Source organism: Ictalurus punctatus, chromosome 13 (assembly GCF_001660625.3).
Source record: "Ictalurus punctatus breed USDA103 chromosome 13, Coco_2.0, whole genome shotgun sequence".
NCBI classification, from domain to species: Eukaryota; Metazoa; Chordata; class Actinopteri; order Siluriformes; family Ictaluridae; genus Ictalurus; species Ictalurus punctatus.
The window spans coordinates 16,962,887-16,982,500 of NC_030428.2; the positions used below are offsets into that span (position 1 = coordinate 16,962,887).

Consider the following 19,614-nt stretch of genomic DNA (forward strand, 5'->3'; position numbering starts at 1 on the left):
ACATTTTTTTAATGAATTAAAATGCTTTCTACTTCCTGATGCCACTGTATAATAAGATTTTCTCTAAAATTGTGTCTTGTTTTAAGCATTTCTCCACAACTCAGCTCCATCCCATCTATTTATTCTTACCCTCAGTTAAGGTTAACACTACTTCTCACCTAACCAGTTGCATGCTCAAGTAAAACAAACAGCACAACCTGTTGAGCTAGTGATGAACACAGCGTTCAGTCTGCACGTGTTGCGCCATGTGGCTGGTCGTGTTTCAAACAAACAGACTGGTCTGTCATCACGACCTACTTTCACGTTCACTGCTTTAGCAGCCAGTTGACAAGGAAATTTCTGAAGAAGAAAATACGTTACAAGATTCATATATTCCCTTATAAAAGTCTGCCCTAACACAGTTTGCAACAAAACAAAGGGGGAAAATCTCTGTTATTGTTTCTTGTTTGTGACTTAGGCAGCAAAGCCTCCAGTGAGACTGATTTAAAGCGACACTTCTCTTCAGCAGCGCGTGAGTTTCAACGTGACTTGTGAGGGGCAGTCGCACAGGCGCGCGCGCTCTAATTGGACAAAAGTAGGTCAAGCCCGCTCAGATCACGTGACCTGCCGCTCCCAGCACGCGTCCGGTGCGTGCCAGTGTATGAGCGACGGGTGCGTGTTGTTGTCCTAAACGTGTATGAAAACGATGAAAGCCTGCCTAACTTCCCTTACTCCAGTTCATACACTGTGCAAGTCTGCAAAACCTGAATAGTGGAAAAGTGGTTGCGAGCTCGACGCGCTCCCTTTAACTCAACTCTTGAGATGAGCTTCAGTTTTCTCCTCTACTATAAACGCTGGTTCATTGCCCCGTAGCTATATGCATGTGCCGTGATAAATATAATTTAATTCAAACGCAAGTAAACTATAGCTCGAGTCACCTGCCACATTTGTTACTGATGTGTGTGTGTGTGCGTGTGTGTGTGTGTGTGTAGTTTCCATGCAGCTGGAAAGTCGGTCCAGCCTCTCGTGCTTTGACGTCACGCGCCTCAGTGTTCACACATGGAAGTGATCATACACTCCACTCAACAGTTTAAGGTCGCAGAGCCTGGAGCTCACAGAGCAGCAGGCTATCTCTCTATCTATTTAATCAGTCGTGTTTATCCTCTTAACTCACTCGACTCGTGCTTTTTTGCATAGAGGTTCGTGCACTATTATTCGGCTTGTCTCTCGGTTTTTTTTTTTTTTTTTTTTTTTTTTTTTTTGCCTGCACGGAATACGACTGAAATGTCCAGACCTCTGACCATGAACCCAACTTTTCTACCTCCTCCAACTTACGGAGTGCTCAAATCTCTCCTCGAATATCCAATGAAGCTACCACTGCACCACGAAGAAGGTAAAAATTTGGTCACTTTGGTCATAAATGTCATAACCAATACTTTAGTACATGTCTGTAGTCGGTATATGAAACTGTCAAGGCGAGATTATTTGACGTGCATTCTAAAAAGGCATATCTTTCTATAGCTCAATGCAAGTTTTCTAGTTGATTTTTGCTGCACACTGATTAACTCGTGCCAAAACCAAGGCAAAGTGCACTTTGTGTTTACAGTCAGTCTAGCAATATGATTAGTAGCCTGTTAACCTCATGATTAGACCACAAATAAAATACTGCACTCAGAGCAATAAGAGATATAAAACCCAAGCAACGGATATACACATAAAGAACACATAACACATCCAACCAATTAGTGCTACATGAAAATACAGGTAAAGCAGTCAACCTCCTTTATGAACTTTATTAATTTCCATTGCAGTTTATGACAAGGAGAAGAAGTTGGAGGAAGAGAGGAATGTGCCGCACTCTGCCTTCCTGGGCCCAGTACTTTGGGATAAGACCTTGCCTTACGATGGCGACAATTTTCAGTTGGAGTACATGGACCTTGAAGAGTTTCTGTCTGAAAATGGCATTCCATCCAGTCCACCACAGCACGAGCAAAGCCAGTGTCCTCAGCAGCAACAGCAGCAGCAGCAGACCCCTGTCTCCGTTATGGATCTCAGCAACAGAGTCAGCACCTCCATCCACACAAGCATGGTCTCTCAACCCTGTCTCCAGAGTCCCACACGAACAGGTACAAGCATTGTTATGCTAGAACAGAAGCAACATTCCTGCAGCAAATGCAAGCAATTGCTATACACCATGTCAGAATGAAGCTAATTAATGAGTATAATATAATAGGTGACCTATAATGAATCCACATGGCTTTAGGATTTGTATAAAGCTGCCTTGCATTGGCCACATCTCTGAATAGAAAATGGCTGGCAGCAACATAACTAACATGCATGTTTTCCTCATATCATTTATAACCAAACAATACACTAGTGTAATCCTGATCCACAGTCACAAATTCAACAACAAAAATGATACAGGCTTTCTCTATAGTGTAACATGAAACAAGGATCAGGAGAAAGATGGTCTGATTAGAGATCAGTTTTTAGATTCTAAACAAAGCCATAGAAAGTGTGAAAAGTAGTTAACGCCTGCTATAGTACAGCATTCTTCAGAGTAGTTGTATTTCTTACAAAATGCTGTACATTACTTTTATTCCCTTTTGCGAATTATCCATTGTTCGAGGGTAAAGCATGAGACTGCGCTGAAAGTTAAAATTACCAGGGGTAAGATTGGGGTATAAGAACAGAAGCCAGAGTCTAACACTGACTGTATCTAACCGAAGGTTAAAACTGTAATGAGCCAGTGTCATTTGTTGTATCCACACTAGACACAGGCAGCTACAGTGAGCACCTGGAGTGCACGCTGATGTTTCTGTCAGTCAGCGTGTGTGAAAACGTGCCGGGCCAATTGCCTCAACATGTGACAGCTGCAAGGGGATTGTGTGTTCTTTGATTCAAGCACCTAATTCACTTTCATTCATTTTACCAGCCAGACCTTTAATTTAAACTCATTTAAAATATGATCCATGAGACTCCAAATAGCCAACGCTGAGCTTAAGATAAGATAAGATAAGATAAAATTTTATTGATCCTACACTGGGGAAATTCCCTAGCTTATGATCAGGTTGATGCTAGCTCAATGACACACTCCTATTTAACAAATGAGAGCTCAAACCCAAATGACTCTCTACTCCCATAAGAGCTTTATATTGGGTATGAAACGGTGGTTCTTGCGTTCTAGGCGACACACCATATGCTCAAAATGGAGTCATTTGGCGTTTATATGAAGGCCTAACCCAATACGTGATTAACTTTTGAGCTGTGCAACAACGTTACAATCTTCCTTTAGTCTTGTTTATTCTTCTGCCACAATTTTTTTAACTAACAGCAAAGCATTTTACCATTTACTATAATCCAATAATATCAAATTAGACTTTATCATTTGAAGATAACTGACTTTTTCTTCTGACGTGTTTTATTTTTATTTTTTTTCTACCACCTATACAGAGACATGTTTGGTTTTGTTAACGTTTCAAAGCTGTACCTTGTTTTGCAGCATGTATTTTTTTTTTTTGGTGCTTCCTAGCATTCATCTAGATAACATTACTAGCAAACTAGCTTGTTAATCAGCTACAAACATAAAATCTACATAGTACAGATTGTGTTATGCCTCACACTCCACCGTATTCATTAATGCATCTTTCTCATGGCATGCCATTCCTATACACCGTCAAAACACGGTCATAATGTAGTGCTTTACGATGTTCAGTTAGAGGTGCATGCATGACTTGACTTACACCAGTCAACTTTGAATTGTTTGCTTAAAAAAATTACATGTCCCTTACGACTATAAATGATATCTACTGTATGTATATTTGGTCAGATTGGATCTTTCTGCATTGAAGGCTGTTTTGTGTTTGTAAGTGTCCCATATATGTCAGTAATGTAACCAGGCCTGAAAAGACCTGCATATAAACAGTTTTTATGTCAATACTGTAATAACTAAAAACACCACAAAATAAACCAGAAATTTCTTGGTTGGTGAATAGGCTCTGCAATTGACATGCAGCTATTGCTTAGGCTGATACTGCTTCTGCTTTTATTCTGAATACTTGCTCAATGTGTGTGCTGTGTTGCCACTTAGTGGATTAGTGCTGACACTACAAGCTTATCCCAATATATGTGTTGTGTCATTTGAAGTCATTTTAGGTACTATCTATAGATCTATAATTATTTTAGACGCATGTTGTTTAGACCTAAATGTCCTCTAATTTTTGTATCAAATATATTAATTTTATGTGCAGTGTTGCCTTCATCGCGCAATACTCCTAGCCCAGTTGACCCAGACTCCATCCAAGTTCTGATGAACTATGAGCCCGACCCAACAGACCTGGCTCTGTCCAGTGTGCCAGGCCAGGAAGCATTCAACCCTCGCAAGTGCAGGTTCTCTGAGGAAGAGCTTAAACCTAAGCCAATCATCAAAAAGGCACGCAAAGTCTTCATTCCTGATGACATTAAGGTAACAGTGCAGCTATAGTGCTTATTCATTGGTGTGTGTGTGTGTGTGAGGCAAAGAGTGTGTGCTCTTACCCCTGTTCTCACTGACACTTCCCTTGTTACTTGCATCTTTTTCTAAGAGGCTTATGCCCAGTAGTTCATTCATTCATCCTTGGGTGGACGAACCCATGTGATCCTACTTTTCACGGAGCACACTAGTTCTTCTGGTGTTCGGATTAAAGGATTTGCCATTTTAATTTGTCCAAATAAAAGTGGATCCATGCAAGGATTTGCAGAGTAATAAATTGCTCCAAGCTGATTTCACAGGCATGACTTCACAAAAAAAAAAAAAAAAACAATTTCAGCACACAGATGGATAATTCTTTAATACCCACTGTCCCATTAAAACCTGAACCTAAAAGTGGTATTGGATTATGCTTGAACACTGTGTGCTTTGGAGACAACCAATTTAGCATTCCCTTTATTTTGCTTACAACTGCTTGCAGATTGTGTGAACAAGAATAACAAAACATGCATATGAGACTTCAGTGATGCAAAGTTTACAGAGATCCTTGATCTAGAAGCAGTGTAATATAAAATTAACAAGCACAGTAACAGCATGACCAGTGACGGCTTCAAACCCCTGTGACTTAAAACAATAATTAATCTGTTTAAGTTTTCTTTTTAAGTTTTTCTTTTCAAAATCTTTTTAAGTTTTCTCATTAAATTGGCAAAGTGCATGCAGCATAAAAATGTGTGTTCATTTGTCACGCTGAAATTACTTTAGTGTTTGTGTTTATTATACATTTGTTGTGTAATGATCAGACATAAATGATTTAGAATAGTTCTGGTCATATTCCTTTCAAAATGTCCTAGTGTAAACAAAGCAAATGGCCATTGAGACATTTCCATAAATTAGTCATTTTAATTAGAAGGTCCGGATCTCATTTATTTCACTTTAATTTGTGTAGGATGAAAAATACTGGGCACGGCGCAAAAAAAACAACATGGCTGCCAAGAGGTCACGGGATGCTCGGCGCCTGAAGGAGAACCAGATTGCCATCCGCGCCGGTTTCCTGGAAAAGGAGAACTCCGCTCTTCGACAGGAAGTGGCTGATTTGCGGAAAGAGCTTGGACGCTGTAAGAATATTCTAGCAAAGTATGAGGCTCATCATGGCCCTCTCTGAGGCCTACAGGCTCGTGTAATAGGAAGGACGATGTAACGGTGTAAAGCCCTTTCAACATTTAAACCTGTCGACTATCACCTCTCTCTGTTCTTGGCACTTTAGAATTCTGTGTTAGTGTGAGGTCATGTTTGATTTACGTTTTATTAGACAGCCTGTTTTTTTTGTTTTGCTTTTTTTTAAACAGAGATTTTTTGGTACTAGGAATGTTTCTTTCTTATTCATGTATTCTGCATATGTTTTAGAAGTGTTGTAGCATTTAATTGTACAAAAAATCTATTATTTTTTTTGTTCGTCATAGTAGTTACATTGTTAAAGTTTTTATTAATAAAGTAAAGTACAATTTGCAGGCTTTATATGTTTAGTGAGTCAGCACTCCAGTGTTCAGTCTGGTGAGCAAAATTTACATTTAGGCCTCACACTAGTTTTCTCTACAATGGCCTGCTGTTTTCACAGAGAGAGTAAATTATAGAAAAATATATATAAAAAAGAATATTTATGGGTACGCTTTTTTAACATGACAGTTTTTTATTCAACTATTTGACTCTGTAAGTTGTTACATGATTGTTACATGCCATTTCCTATATCCTGGTTTATATCAGATTGGGGTTTGTGTTTATATATAGCCATCATACCTCTCACATCAGCATGTTTTTTTGAATGCTTAGACCATATTTTGATCTTTAATATTAAATATTTAATTTTCTGGCTACATTTAACATTATGTCTTTGATACCCATGTTCACTTTTACTCTCATTGTAGGAATTATGATGAGATAAATTATAACACTATACCTGTGGCAATAACTTTATTGGCTTCTATACTGAACATGAATGGAGTTAGCATTTGGAACATTTTGTTTATTGAAATAAAGGTAAATGATACTGCCAAGTTTTATCATCACTGGTAATTTCACAGAGAATGGCAATGTGTTTGAAACTTGATTGATTTATATATATATATATATATATATATATATATATATATATATATATATATATATATATAAAACAAAAAACAGACTCTGCTTGCCTTTTGGAGCGAATGTGGTCAGAATGTACATGAGAGGTGATTGTCTGTCTCTGAGTAAACTATCAATCTCTATTCCAGACCAAAAAAAAAAGAGAAGAAAATATCTATGTAATGTTATATTACAGTGAAATGTTTTAAATTTTTCTCAAATCTTGTTTTTGTACAGTATTTGTACAGTATGAATCTAAAGATGTGTTTTAAAGGTATTTGAGTACATGGAAAAAAGGAGCTTTTAAAAAGTTCAAGTGCGAGCTTGCTGGAATTCTGCATGGGCATTAGTGAAGTATAATCCAATCCATTTATCTAATGCATTAAAGTGATTTCTGCATTTAACATCCATCTGTTATCTCCTAGTCATACTGAATCTATTTTTATGTATCACTGAAAGGTGAAGAGGTCTCTTTTCCCTCTTTTCTGCTGTCTGTACTATTGTTAGGATCAACACAGTCTGCAGCGTTTCTTGCTGGTAAAATGATTTGTTTTGAAGGATGGTATTGTGTTTATTCTATTGGTGAAAGCAGTGAATGTTGACTGTGAAAAGATCTTATAACATATAAAACTTAATTATAGCATGGTTATTTTCGCTAGAGTATTTATTGGCTTAAAGAAATATTTTATTGTCTTTATTGTCCGACTTTTTTTCTTTTTTCGTGTTTTCTTGCCCACAATCACGATCAAAATAAATTCTTAACAAAGCGATTTGTGGTCTTATTTTTATTTTTAACTAGAGCGTAAATATCAGTCATTGAACTAAGGTTATTTTTTCCTTTTCATCAGTAAAATATGCATAAAAAAACCCGAGCTGCTTTTACCTTACGTTCTGTCATTCTCTAATTAAAGGAATATTTCAAACATTTGATTTATTTCAGCCTTATTTCTAATAAATATTATAATTATGATAATAATAAATTTCTTAACAGAATTAACATTTCTTAGCTCCCATGACTATTATTGCAAGTTGTGTGGTACATTATAAGATATATTTGATATTATTAATTTGTTATTAAAATATTATAAAATAAACAATACAAAAACGCATATTTATTTATTTTAAATATATGGTTAAAGATGAAGTAAAGTGTTTGAGAGATGAAAAAAAGTTTTCATAAAGGATTTTCAAAATGCACATTTTTCACACTGCATCTGTGCAACTGTTCTTTTTGACGTTTCTGCATTTGGGGTCTTCCTGTAACAAACCACTAGAGTGCATCCTTTCATCAAAAATGAACTTTTTAAACCCCCAACTGCCACCTCTTCATCATCATGTTCATCATCATGTTCATCATCATGTTCATCATCATGTTCATCATCATGTTCATCATGTCAGGAGGATAAAAAGTATCATTAATGTCCTTGATCAAGCAGTTCTGTCCTGAACTGAAGTAGGTACAACACTATTACAGACCAAACCACTTAACTGATTGATAGATAGATAGATAAATAAATAACTTGGGAATTTTGTGATACATACAGAGAATTGAGCAGTTTAGGCAGGATAATTTGTACTGGTTATTGTGACTGTATTTGAAATTCATTTTACACAATCAGACTGAATGAGTCTTTCAAAGGTCAAAGGTTCTAGCTTTCCAAATTGGGAACCTTTTCTGTTAAGAAGAAACTTGGATGTGGAATTGGACTCCCCTAAAGCAGCTGCCTCTGGAAAGCTTTAGGTCACTATGGGGAACCTTATATTTATTAATATACTGTATTTTCTCTCGCCTGCAACATGTCTTCACCCACATACTGAATACTGGAGTGGAGGATTTCTCTGCTTCGCTTTTCACATGTAAATTTGTTTTTCAGCATGGCTGCTGTATCGCCCACTACTATCTACACACACACACACACACACACACACACACACACACACACACACACACACACACACACGAATATATATTCATTTAAATCTGTAATATCCTCTCTTAAATTTTATCTTCCTTCCACTGTCCGTTCTCTCATTTTGTCCAGGTTAATGGTCTGGGTCCACTGTTATGTCTGTGCTATAATGACATGTGATCAGAGCAGCTGTCATGTATGTTTATTTGTGTAGCCATCCTCTGGGTATGGCCTTGATGACCATTTACCCCACACTAACACAAATGACATGCTGTAGGGATTTCTGTGGCATTTATCAAATAGACACAAGGTTATATAAAGCCATTTGCAAATGCAGAGGGAGCAGATGGGATCTGCTGTTAATCCCATGCTGGTCTGATCCTGTGGATCTGCTTGGAAAAAGCAGCATCAGAAACCACCAGCTGGCTCACACTCACTCACACTGTCCTTCCACCATTATCTCCTTCATCTGTGAACCTCATTCTTAAAAATGCTACATACTGACAGTCACTAGTAGACTCACTTTCCTGCAGGATATTAGCTAATGGTCTTATTAACAAGTTTTTACTGTAGTTATGAAATATATCATGCCTGTTAACTGAATAAATGGGACTGTAAACAATTTCTATTTGTTCACTGGACATTGACTGTGAACCCAAAAATTGCCAAAGAAGGGAATTATAAAGTCATTCACTTCTGTTTTTCCCATTTCCTTGCTTCTGGCCAAAATATTTTGTGTCATTGCTTATGTTTCAGTGCTTATTTAATAGAAAGTGAATTCAATCTAAACTGTGTATGTGAAACATTGTTTGACAGCGTTATAACAGCGCTTCTAATTTTATTATTATAGAGATGTACATGAATATTGTCTGTTAGCTGAGTAATTCAAAACCAGTACTGAGTAATTGAGTGTCTCTTTTATAACTTCAACAACGTTTATTCATCTGTTTATCTTTTTAATTTATTGTACATATTTATTTTTTTGTGTATTTATATTAGTATATTGTGTATTTATATAATAATTATATTATTTATATTAGGCTCTCTCTACATATTATTGTATAGTTATGTACTCTAATTTTTTGCATACTGTATAGACTTTCATATATTTATATAATTTATATACAATTCAGTTTTATTAATCTTGTGTCTGAGCGTGTGGAGTGTATTAACCTAGTGTGGGGCGGCTGTGGCTCAGGTGGTAGAGCGGGTTGTCCACTAATCGTAGGGTTGGCGGTTTGATTCCCGGCCCACATGACTCCACATGCTGAAGTGTCCCTGAGCAAGACACTGAATCCCAAGTTGCTCCCGATGGCAAGTTAGCACCTTGCATGGCAGCTCTGCTACCATTGGTGTTTGAGTGTGTGTGTGAATAGGTGAATGAGACAGTGTAAAGTGCTTTGGATTAAAGCACTATATAAGTGCGCCATTTACCATGAGCAATTGGCGATCATAGAAACCTTAACGGTTGTAATATACAAAGCGAGTTTGAGGCATCCAGAAGTGCTCAAATTGGTGTTCCAATATCACTGCACATTAGATATTCAAAATCTCCAACCTAGGTATTTTTTACGACACTACACACTTGTCATTAGGACACTTAGACATCTCACATATGTGACATCATTAACCTGATATGGATCAAAAGATTTATTGGCAAACATAGATGGTGGCATTGTGTATGTCCTCAGTCATGTCTTCTCTTTAGGATTTTTCAGGTCCAGCCAGGGTTCTCAGATGATCTCAGTCTCTAGGCCCAGAAGCTATGCTGACACCATTTAGAATCTGTAAGCATTCTTATTGTGTGACCTGGATTATAGATGGTCCTAGAAAAGAGAAAAGATGACCATTTGACATTGTGGTTTTTGAAGATTTGAATGGCAATGCTGTGTAACTGGAGTGTTTCCATAAAAAAGTTTGGAGCGCCAAATATCTAAGTATAGTTTGCTCTAATATCCAACTCTGGTTCTTGTGAATGATTCTGTTTATTGATTAATCCGAAGACTAATAGTGAAAATGGATTAATAGAATAAAAAACTCAGAGAAAAGTGGAAACGTTAGCAACAAGACATGTGAGTGTAAAAAAGCAGTATATGTGTGGGTAGGTGGGTGGCTGAGAAGAAGGCCATTAACTATAATGGTCATTTATTCATTCATGTTCAGTATCCCCCATTATCCTGGGCAATGATGTGGTGGATCAGGAGTTTATCCTGGAAATATGGATGTAAGACATGACCATACCCTGGCTGTCATTCACATCTTGGGGCAATTTTGAGTCAACAGTGCAGTTACAATAAAGCTTTTAGGAGGTGGCAGAAAACTGATGCTGACACCGGGAGAACATGCAAAATAGACAGTAAACCAAGCCCAGGATTAAACTCTGGATCTTGGATCTGTGAGTTTCCAAAATTATAGCTGTGTCCTAACAAGCTCCTATCATAAATCCTTGAATACTTCAACCTTCCCATGTGTTCCTTTCATTCTACATGATCATTCCAATGTATGACCACAAGTCTGACCTTTCCCCCCTTCTTTATGCTCTAAACACTAACTCTCATCTCTCTGCTAATCTATATGGCCATAAAGGAATTGAGATAGTGTAGAAACACTGTAACCCCCAACACTGCCCCTCCCCCATGCATTAGTTTATGATATGAAATGCAATTTGAGTGATTATCCAAAATTTATTACCTATTTGCTTTCATAAACTACAGTTTTTTTTCTTTGTATATGCTCCCAGACCTCTCAGTGTATCAGAGGTCCAGATGTGTGTAAGGAAAACATTTCCAACATCATCAACATGCACTGTTGATCCAAACAGGAAGGGTCCATGGACTCTTGTTGCTTGTGCCAAATTCTTTTCCTCCATCAGAATGATGCAAAATGAATATTTTTTCTATTGCTTTCAACGTCTACTGACAATGTTGTTTATCTGTTGCTGCCCTTTTGAGAGTCCAATAAGTGGCACATTCTAAGATGCGATGTTGGATTCCAGTGTGATTTGTCTGTTTGTGACCCACTTGTTTGCTCACCATTCCCCTTTGACCCCACTGACATACAAGTTTTTTTTTGGCTGGACACTGGGAGTCCACCCTTGACCCTGAAAAGGATTAAGCGGTATAGAAGATGTATGGATGGATGGACTGGGAGTCCATAAAATTACAAATGGTGATTAAAATATTAGATAGAAAATTGAAGATCCATCTATTTTTTTTTTTCATCTAACATGTTTTAAAACAATAAGAAATAATTCAAATAATAGGAAATCTAAAAATTTCCAATACAACTGTATTGATTATACATGTACTGGTCTGAAACAGCAAATTAATGAAATGTTGATTACATTTACATAAGTGACAGTTAGACATGAGAGCTAACAGAAATATGCTAACTAGGAAGTCATCATTCATAGCTAAATAACATGGATAAAGTTGAATTAATTTACTATATGGCCAAAGGTTTGTGGACACCTGACCATCCCACCCATACTAAGGGGAACTAAGATACCCAAATATGTTCCAGCATGGTAATGTCCCTGCACACAAAGCAAGTTCCATAAAGACATGGTTTGCCAAGGATGGTGTAGATTAAATCAATTTATATGCACACAGCGCTGACTTCAATCTCAATGAACACTGGTTGCACCCCAAGCCTTCTCGCCTGACATCCGTACCTTACATCAGTTAAGTTCTTGTGGCTGAATGGGCACAAATCCCTACAGTCACTTTCCAACATCTAGTGGAAGCTGTTAGCCTCCATATTAGTTCCCATGATTTTGGAATAGGATATTTAAGAAGCACATAGGGGTGTGATAGTCAGGTGTCCACATACTTTCAGCTACATAGTGTATGTTTTCCTTTGACAACTAAAAGTGTGTGTGTGTGTGTGTGTGTGTGTGTGTGTGTGTGTGTGTGTGTATATATATATATATTAGAATAATATGGCAGAAATGTACCCATGAGGGATATTGCCCCACTTATTAAAACAGGCATCATATTTAGGCCAAATGAATGCATTTATGAACCAAACCTTTATGACTGCAACTAGCTTAGGCTATGTAGTGTCATGTAATTTTCCAAATCTGATCAAACCGTGGGAAACAAGACAACAAAATGGAGCAAAAAAGTGGACATTAGTCTTAGCAGAGAATATCTAATCAGAGTTGTGTAAATATTTTCATGTTACCAGCTTTGTTGTGTAATAACACCATAGATCGAAGCATGTAATTAGTCCTAGATGTCAGATCAAAATAACAATTGTGATTAATGCTCATTCATTCATTCATTTATTCATTCACTCTGTGTGAGACAGCAGAAAGGGATGAGAGACTAGAGAGTGGTTTTCTTGGAGATTGCACTAGACCGTCAATTAAAAAAAATATATATTGTAACAGAACTGCATCATTTACAGTATGAAGATTTTAAAGGTGCACATGAGAATAAGTACATTAGGATTTACAGACAATGCTAGCATTTATAACCAAAACTTTATGAATCCTTATGAATCACACAAAGCCCTACAATATTTGAAGCGTAGTGTTCATAAATTGCTTGCAAATAAAAAAAAGTTATGAAAAAGAAATTGGATCATGAGTGGGAAATATTTTAGTTACATAGAAATTGTGAAAGCATAAAGAGGATGTGTGTGTGTGTGTGTGTGTGTGTGTGTGTGTGTGTGTGTGTGTGTGTGTGTGTAATGAGAATAGTACTGGTAGCTGATGCAACAATGATGTGATGCAGCTAAAGATTATCTGTCTGCTTCTAATGGCTCTTCCAGCATAATGGCAAGCAAATGCTGTCAAATCGCAAATCATCATCTGATCGTCATTTTATAAAGTATGCATCTAATGTGTTCTCTAAAAACAGTCTTGGTAACAAGAATCAGAGGTGTGCAAATGGATTTTCATGGTAGATTGTAGGTACCAGAAAATAACCAAAATGATATACACTGCTATAAAGCTTTAAATGGACTGGATTCCATACTCATTTTTATTGCAGAATGAATGTGTAATTTATTTATTTATTTATTTTTGCAATTTAAGGACTTATATTAAACTGACCATGTCTTACCTTCCTCAGCTTGGTTGTAGAAGAGTTATTGCCCAGTTTGGAAAGTAAAAAAAAAAAATAAAACTCTGTATGTTCTCCTATCCGAGGAATAACCTGCTGGCCATTTATACCAGTGTGCTCCTCTTCTCACGTGTATCAGGGGTGGGTGGCACATAGCTGTTTCCTGCGGTGTCGTTTTGCTTCTTATACTGGGTAGATGGTGGAGAGTTCGCGACAAGCTGAACAGGAGGCTGCTGTTGTGGGGCCGGAGGCTCCGGATCATACTCCTTAGTGGGGTCTTTGCCTCTGCAGTCATAGAGGACACAGGAGATGAGGAAGACCAGGAGCAGGATCACATAGCTTGCAATTAGAATAATGAGGTTTAAAGTGACTGGGTCAATCTCCAGGTATAACTCCATGAAACCCATGTCAATGCTTCATTCCTCACGCTGTGGTCGGAGAGAAATGTAGGCACCATGGACCATCGTCTTGCGTCTCTGCTGAAAGATCCCAGAGAGCAACAGCAGGGCCACCCGCGCAAGGCAGAGTGTATATGGAGCTTTGCAGTGGAAAGATTTTAATCCCCTGTGCTACTCCTCCATCCTACAACATTGAATTCCTGCAAAGAGTGATTAAATCCTGATCCTTTTAGTTACTTTTAGCTACCATTTTAATTTGATCAAATTTATGCTGCAGGATGAATTTTATCGTGTGCAGATGTAGAGATATAACACCTTTATAGCACCATTTTCAGTTTAATCAGTTGAAATATTCAGTGCATGTGCAGTAAATATATATATATATATATATATATATATATATATATATATATATATATATATATATATATATATTAGAGTATGAACATGCCTTCTTTGCAAAAACATAATTTAGTAGTTTGCTATAACAATACTATTATTCACTTTTTGTCTGAGTGTGGATTTTATAATATTTTTTATGAAAGCTGTACAGTAAATATGACTGATATATACAGTATATTTAATGAACATCAGAAACTATGAGGAAGCAAAATGATTTGTGGCATTTGTTGCACAGTGTTGTTTGTTTTGACTATACATCGGCACATGGGTGCATAGTGTTTTGGCACATATGCCATAGCATATCTACTATAATTGCAAAGTGATAGGTTAAAGCTTTTATTACAGTGTTCTACCTTGCTATAGAGTATTAATGCTCAATCTACCTACTCCACTTGATTAGCTACATCGGCTATACTGGATTAGAATTGGGACAGAATTATGTATGAAGATAGGAACTGGGTTGATAACCACTGGTCTAAACTATTATTGTCTTTTTAAAAAAAAATTTTTTTAGAAAGTGAGTCATGATGTCATATGTGAAAAGTAAGAAATAGTTTTTTAAAAAACAAAAAACAAAAACAACTTTTAGAATAGGCCCATCTACAAAATGTTAATCCTTTTAAGTATGTTTATGTTCAGTTTTCCAATTTATGCCATGCACACTTATAGATCTATGTGTATTTGTACCTGTATATATTTATATATATATGAAACTAGGGACGCACAGTGGCTTAGTGGTTAGTCTTACACCTCCAGAGTTGGGGGTTCGAATCCCACTGCTGCCCTGTGTGTGCAGTGTTTGCATGTTCTCCTTGTGCTGTGGGGGTTTCCTCCCCCAGTCCAAAGACATGCATGGTAGGCTGATTGGCATGTCCAAAGTGTTAGTGAATGAGTGTGTGAATGTGTATGTGAGTGTGCCCTGCGATGGATTGGCACCCCGTCCAGGGAGTATTCCACCTTGTGAACCATGCTCCTTGGGATATGCTCCAGGTTCCCTCCAGCGCTGTAGGATAAGTGGTATAGAAAATGGATGTATGGATATATAAAACTGTTATAAATACATATTAGACATGATTATTCATTCTACTAAAATATTACTGCAGTGGTTTTCACCTCTCCACTCTTCTATGGATGCCATTTTTGCCCTGTGTCTTTCCGATAGTGGAGTCATGAACAGTAACCTTTATCCAAGAGAGCCCTGTAGGTACTTTGATGTTGCACTTGGCTCTTCTGTGACTTGCTGGATGAGTAGTTGCTGTACTCTTGGAGGAATTTGGAAGGTCGGCCACTCCTGGGAAGGTTCACTACCATGCCGAGTTTTTCCATTTAACTCTCACTGTAGTTCTTTGGAGTCCCAGAGCCTTTGAAATAGCTTTGTAACCGTTTCCAGATTGATGTATTTCAATCACCTTCTTCCTCATCATTTCTGGATTTTTGTTTTTATTTTTCAATTTTGGCATAGTGTGTTACTGGTAAGACCTTTTAACCAACTTCATGCTGTTGAAAATGTTCTATTTAAGTGTTGATTTGATTGGCCTGGTTGTGTCTAGGCCAGCTGAACCCTATTATGAATGCAGTTTCATAGATTTGGGGAATTAGTTATTAATTTCACACAGGCCCAGTTGGTATTGGATAACTTTTTTGCTTCAATAAATAACGCATCAATAAATAACATTAGCATTTAAAAACTGTATTTTGTGTTTACTCAGGTTGCCTGTGTTTTATCTTAAATTTTGTTTTACTTTCTGAAACAATTTAGCATGATATACACAAAAAACATTTTCACAGCACTGTACATTCTAATTACTCTATACACAGTACAAAACAATGGCAATGCAGTTCGGTTTAAAACTGTTATAAAATGTATTTTATTCATGTTATATACTTCTTGATATAAACATTTGTAATGACAACTTGCACAGTATATGGCCTGTGTCACCAGACTACTCTTATTAAAACATCTGTGCACATCTGTTACAGCTGTTCTGGCTGAAATCCCAGAAAAAAAGTTCCTTTAAATTGCTTTGCCTTGCTCACTCAGAATATATATATATATATATATATATATATATATATATATATATATATATATATATATATATATATATATATATATATATATATATATATATATATATATATATATATATATATATATATATATATATATATATATATATATATATATTATATGTATGTACCAGGGGGTGCACAGTGGCTTAGTTGTTAGCACGTTCACCTCACACCTCCAGGGTTAGGGGTTCGATTCCCGTGTGCTCCCCTTGCTGCAGGGATTTCCTCTGGGTACTCCGGTTTCCTCCCCAGACATGTGTGGTAGACTCAATGGCATGTCCAAAGTGTCCATAGTGCATGAATGGGTGTGTGAATGTGTACGTGAGTGTGCCCTGTGATGGATTGGCACCCCATCCAGGGTGTACCCCACCTGTGTTCCATGCTCCTTGGGATAGGCTCCAGGTTCCCCACGACCCAGTAGGATAAGCAGTATAGAAAATGGATGGATGGATGGATGTCAGTTGGGTCTCGGGCTCTCCACTAGAGTGCACTGACTGGCTGAGTGTCTGTCCGTTTTTTGCTGTCTGAGTTTCCAGTGCAGTGCAGTGAGGCCGAGCAGCAGCAGCAGCAGCAGCAGACTGCTGGAAAGCAGCACCAGCCCCAGAATGGAGATGACAGAACCATGGGAGTTGAAGCTGTAGGCTACGGCTGTAACTGCAATGCCAATCATCAAGAGCACAATGCTGAACGGTAATGTGCAATGATAGCAGGAGTCCTCTGTTCCTCCAGTGGCCACAGTCAGCTCTAGATGTTGGTCTAAGATGGAGTTTGTCCTCACTGCATGCTCAGCACTCATCTTTCACGCTGTAGAATCACAGATATTCAGAGCACTGTGATTTTACTTCAAGCACTTAAAGCTTTACTCAGTGGCCCTTTTACTTTCACTTCACAGCATCTGGAAGGGCAAGGGAAAGTCTGTACAAAGTGGATGTTTCAGGGTCTTGCTTCAAATGTTATAACGGATAATAATTCTGTATTAACAATAATTAGGAGTTATACAGATCCATTAATTTTCACAATATGTATAGTTAAAATATATTAATATGAAAATGAAGGCTAGATGCAGGGTTACATAAAACAAATAAGAGTGCACTTAACTTAGTATTTGCTATTGTACAGTAACACATTTTAGTATGGGCAAAAAGTAAGCCCAGTGTTTAACTTACCATATCTTTTGTGGAGTGGTATATCTCTGATGTGTATCTTCAGTCTGAAATGAGGAATCAGTAGAACAAGAGGGAGTTCCTGTCCCCTCACCCCATGACTGGATAAATTAACCCTCACTATGCTGAACTTTAAGTGAATTTATATTCCACTTAAAGATAACAATATTAAATATTATTATATATGATGTGATGTGATATTATAACTTTTAAACATATATTGGGATAGTATTACAGCCTTAGTTGTGCCCCGTATTCTCACAAATAACAACAAACAGAAACTCCACACAAATAGTAACCCAAGTTCAGGATCTAACCAGGGACCCTGGAGCTGTGAGGCGGCAATGGTACATGCTGTACCACCATGCTGCGTTGCACATAACCTGTTTTTTCTTTTATATAACTAGCATATAGTAAACAATATTAATGTAAACAATATTAATTTCTAAATTTTTTTAACCAGTTTTTTTTTTTTTTTATTCATTCATTCGTTTGTCTTCAGTAACTGCTTAATTCTGGTCAAGGTTATGGTGGTTTCGGAGCCTGTCCCAAAAATGCTGGATGTAAGGTGGGAAAATTCACTCCGGATGGGATGCCAGATCACTGGGCCCTATAGTTAAAAAGAAAAAAAAAAAAAAAAAAAAAAAAAAAAAACCTAATTAGAGCCAGGAATGATTCGCTGAAAATCTGTGATTCACTAAAATCTCATCACAAATTTCTACTATACTTTAGCTCTTAAACCTAAGTACAATGACTATGCTACAATAACATTTCACTGGACCTCTGGTAGAAAAATACAAGAAGACTTTTACTGTTACACAAAGCTAATGGGAACTGTTGTGAGACAGGAAGGACAGGAGAGGTAAGAAAAATCAATCATTCATGATGGCCCCCTCAAAGGCTAACCTCCAGGCTTCAGGGGGCCACATCATCTCAGAAAGCAAAACAAACAATTGGGCCACAGCTGCAAGGCCACGCGGTATCCTGGACACTCTGCCGTGATGTGGATTACTGACAGATGTCCTATACCGTCTGACTCTTTTATCCTCTCCCTGCTCCTGTTGCTTTTGTGCTCTAAACTGACTCTTACTCTTCATCCGCGTAAACTTCATATACAACATGCAGGTGGCTCTTTCTATAAACTTCCTGATTTCACAGAGACATGTACTACAAAGCAACAGAAGATGTTGTGTCTTGATCATTTGACTCCTTGCCATTCTGATTTAAAGAACATGTGAACCCAAGACTTTAGGAACACTCAAGGAATATTTTCATTTCTGTAATTAGGATAATTTGAAGCTCAATCTACAGGAAATCATTAGAGAAAAGAAAGCAGTTATTTGAACTTCCATTTAGACAAATGTATAACTAATTATTAAAGTCATTACATGGAGTTCAAACACATTCTAAATGATCTTGATTCACTTTTACTCCAAAAAGAAATTCAGGTCCCAGGCTGCCTGTCAGAGTATAACTTTCCCAGTATTCATAATGAGAAAAAAAGTAGATGTATATTTTTGTTCTTCAAAGTGCTTTGCAAAATTGTCCTTCGGGCCCAATTATGTACTTTAAATGAGTTTAACAGTACAGCATGTTCATTTTTCCAAGTGAAACATGCATAATAATGATACAAAAGACACATCCTTCAGGGAACCACCACAGTTTTTATCTGAGCTTGAGAAAAAAACCTGTTGCCTAGCATAATAATAATAATAGTAATAAGAAGAAGTAGAGGAAGAAAAGAAAAACAGAGCAAAATACCATCTGACTAAGTAAACATGGTTTCCCCGCTGAAAAATTCATCTCAATCAGACAAGCTGCCAACACAGGCCAAATCTGGTACGAGTGGGTCAATTAAAACAGCTTCTAAACGACTGCTACATTGAAAGTAGTAAAGCAATTACAAAATCTCAAAGATGTACTGATCAGTTTATCGAGTAATAGTCTTAAGGAAGATGGATAGATTAGCCGGTCTGAGCTGTCTTTTTCAGCAGGAATTTCTCATTGTTGTGTTAATATTAATTTGAATAT

The 19,614-nt window shown here is 37.2% G+C and overlaps 3 protein-coding genes across 3 annotated transcripts; 1 reads left to right on the forward strand and 2 right to left on the reverse strand.

The window, feature by feature from the left end:
* Positions 1-1,042: 1,042 nt before the first annotated feature.
* Positions 1,043-7,338, forward strand: hlfb (HLF transcription factor, PAR bZIP family member b). The gene is made up of 4 exons (XM_017483724.3): positions 1,043-1,372; positions 1,791-2,105; positions 4,230-4,444; positions 5,394-7,338. The coding sequence occupies exons 1-4, from the start codon at positions 1,264-1,266 to the stop codon at positions 5,607-5,609; spliced, it is 855 nt and encodes a 284-aa protein (XP_017339213.1). The 5' UTR covers positions 1,043-1,263; the 3' UTR covers positions 5,610-7,338.
* Positions 7,339-13,616: 6,278 nt separating this feature from the next.
* On the reverse strand, positions 13,617-14,094 carry si:ch73-256g18.2 (small integral membrane protein 36). The gene has a single exon (XM_053685380.1). It carries the CDS (start codon positions 13,952-13,954, stop codon positions 13,652-13,654), a length of 303 nt encoding a protein of 100 aa, XP_053541355.1. The 5' UTR covers positions 13,955-14,094; the 3' UTR covers positions 13,617-13,651.
* Positions 14,095-16,550: 2,456 nt separating this feature from the next.
* LOC108274199 (transmembrane protein 100) lies at positions 16,551-17,577 on the reverse strand. The gene has a single exon (XM_017484208.3). The coding sequence runs from the start codon at positions 17,214-17,216 to the stop codon at positions 16,878-16,880; it is 339 nt and encodes a 112-aa protein (XP_017339697.1). The 5' UTR covers positions 17,217-17,577; the 3' UTR covers positions 16,551-16,877.
* Positions 17,578-19,614: the final 2,037 nt, after the last annotated feature.

Bases quoted from the DNA above. Each gene is read 5' to 3' on its own strand.
- LOC108274199 (XM_017484208.3), bottom strand. From the start codon at position 17,216: ATGAGTGCTGAGCATGCAGTGAGGACAAACTCCATCTTAGACCAACAT.
- hlfb (XM_017483724.3), top strand. From the start codon at position 1,264: ATGTCCAGACCTCTGACCATGAACCCAACTTTTCTACCTCCTCCAACT. The intron at 2,106-4,229 runs GTACAAGCATTG...TTTTATGTGCAG, and splicing joins CCAGAGTCCCACACGAACAG to TGTTGCCTTCATCGCGCAAT. The intron at 4,445-5,393 runs GTAACAGTGCAG...TAATTTGTGTAG, and splicing joins TCATTCCTGATGACATTAAG to GATGAAAAATACTGGGCACG.
- si:ch73-256g18.2 (XM_053685380.1), bottom strand. From the start codon at position 13,954: ATGGGTTTCATGGAGTTATACCTGGAGATTGACCCAGTCACTTTAAAC.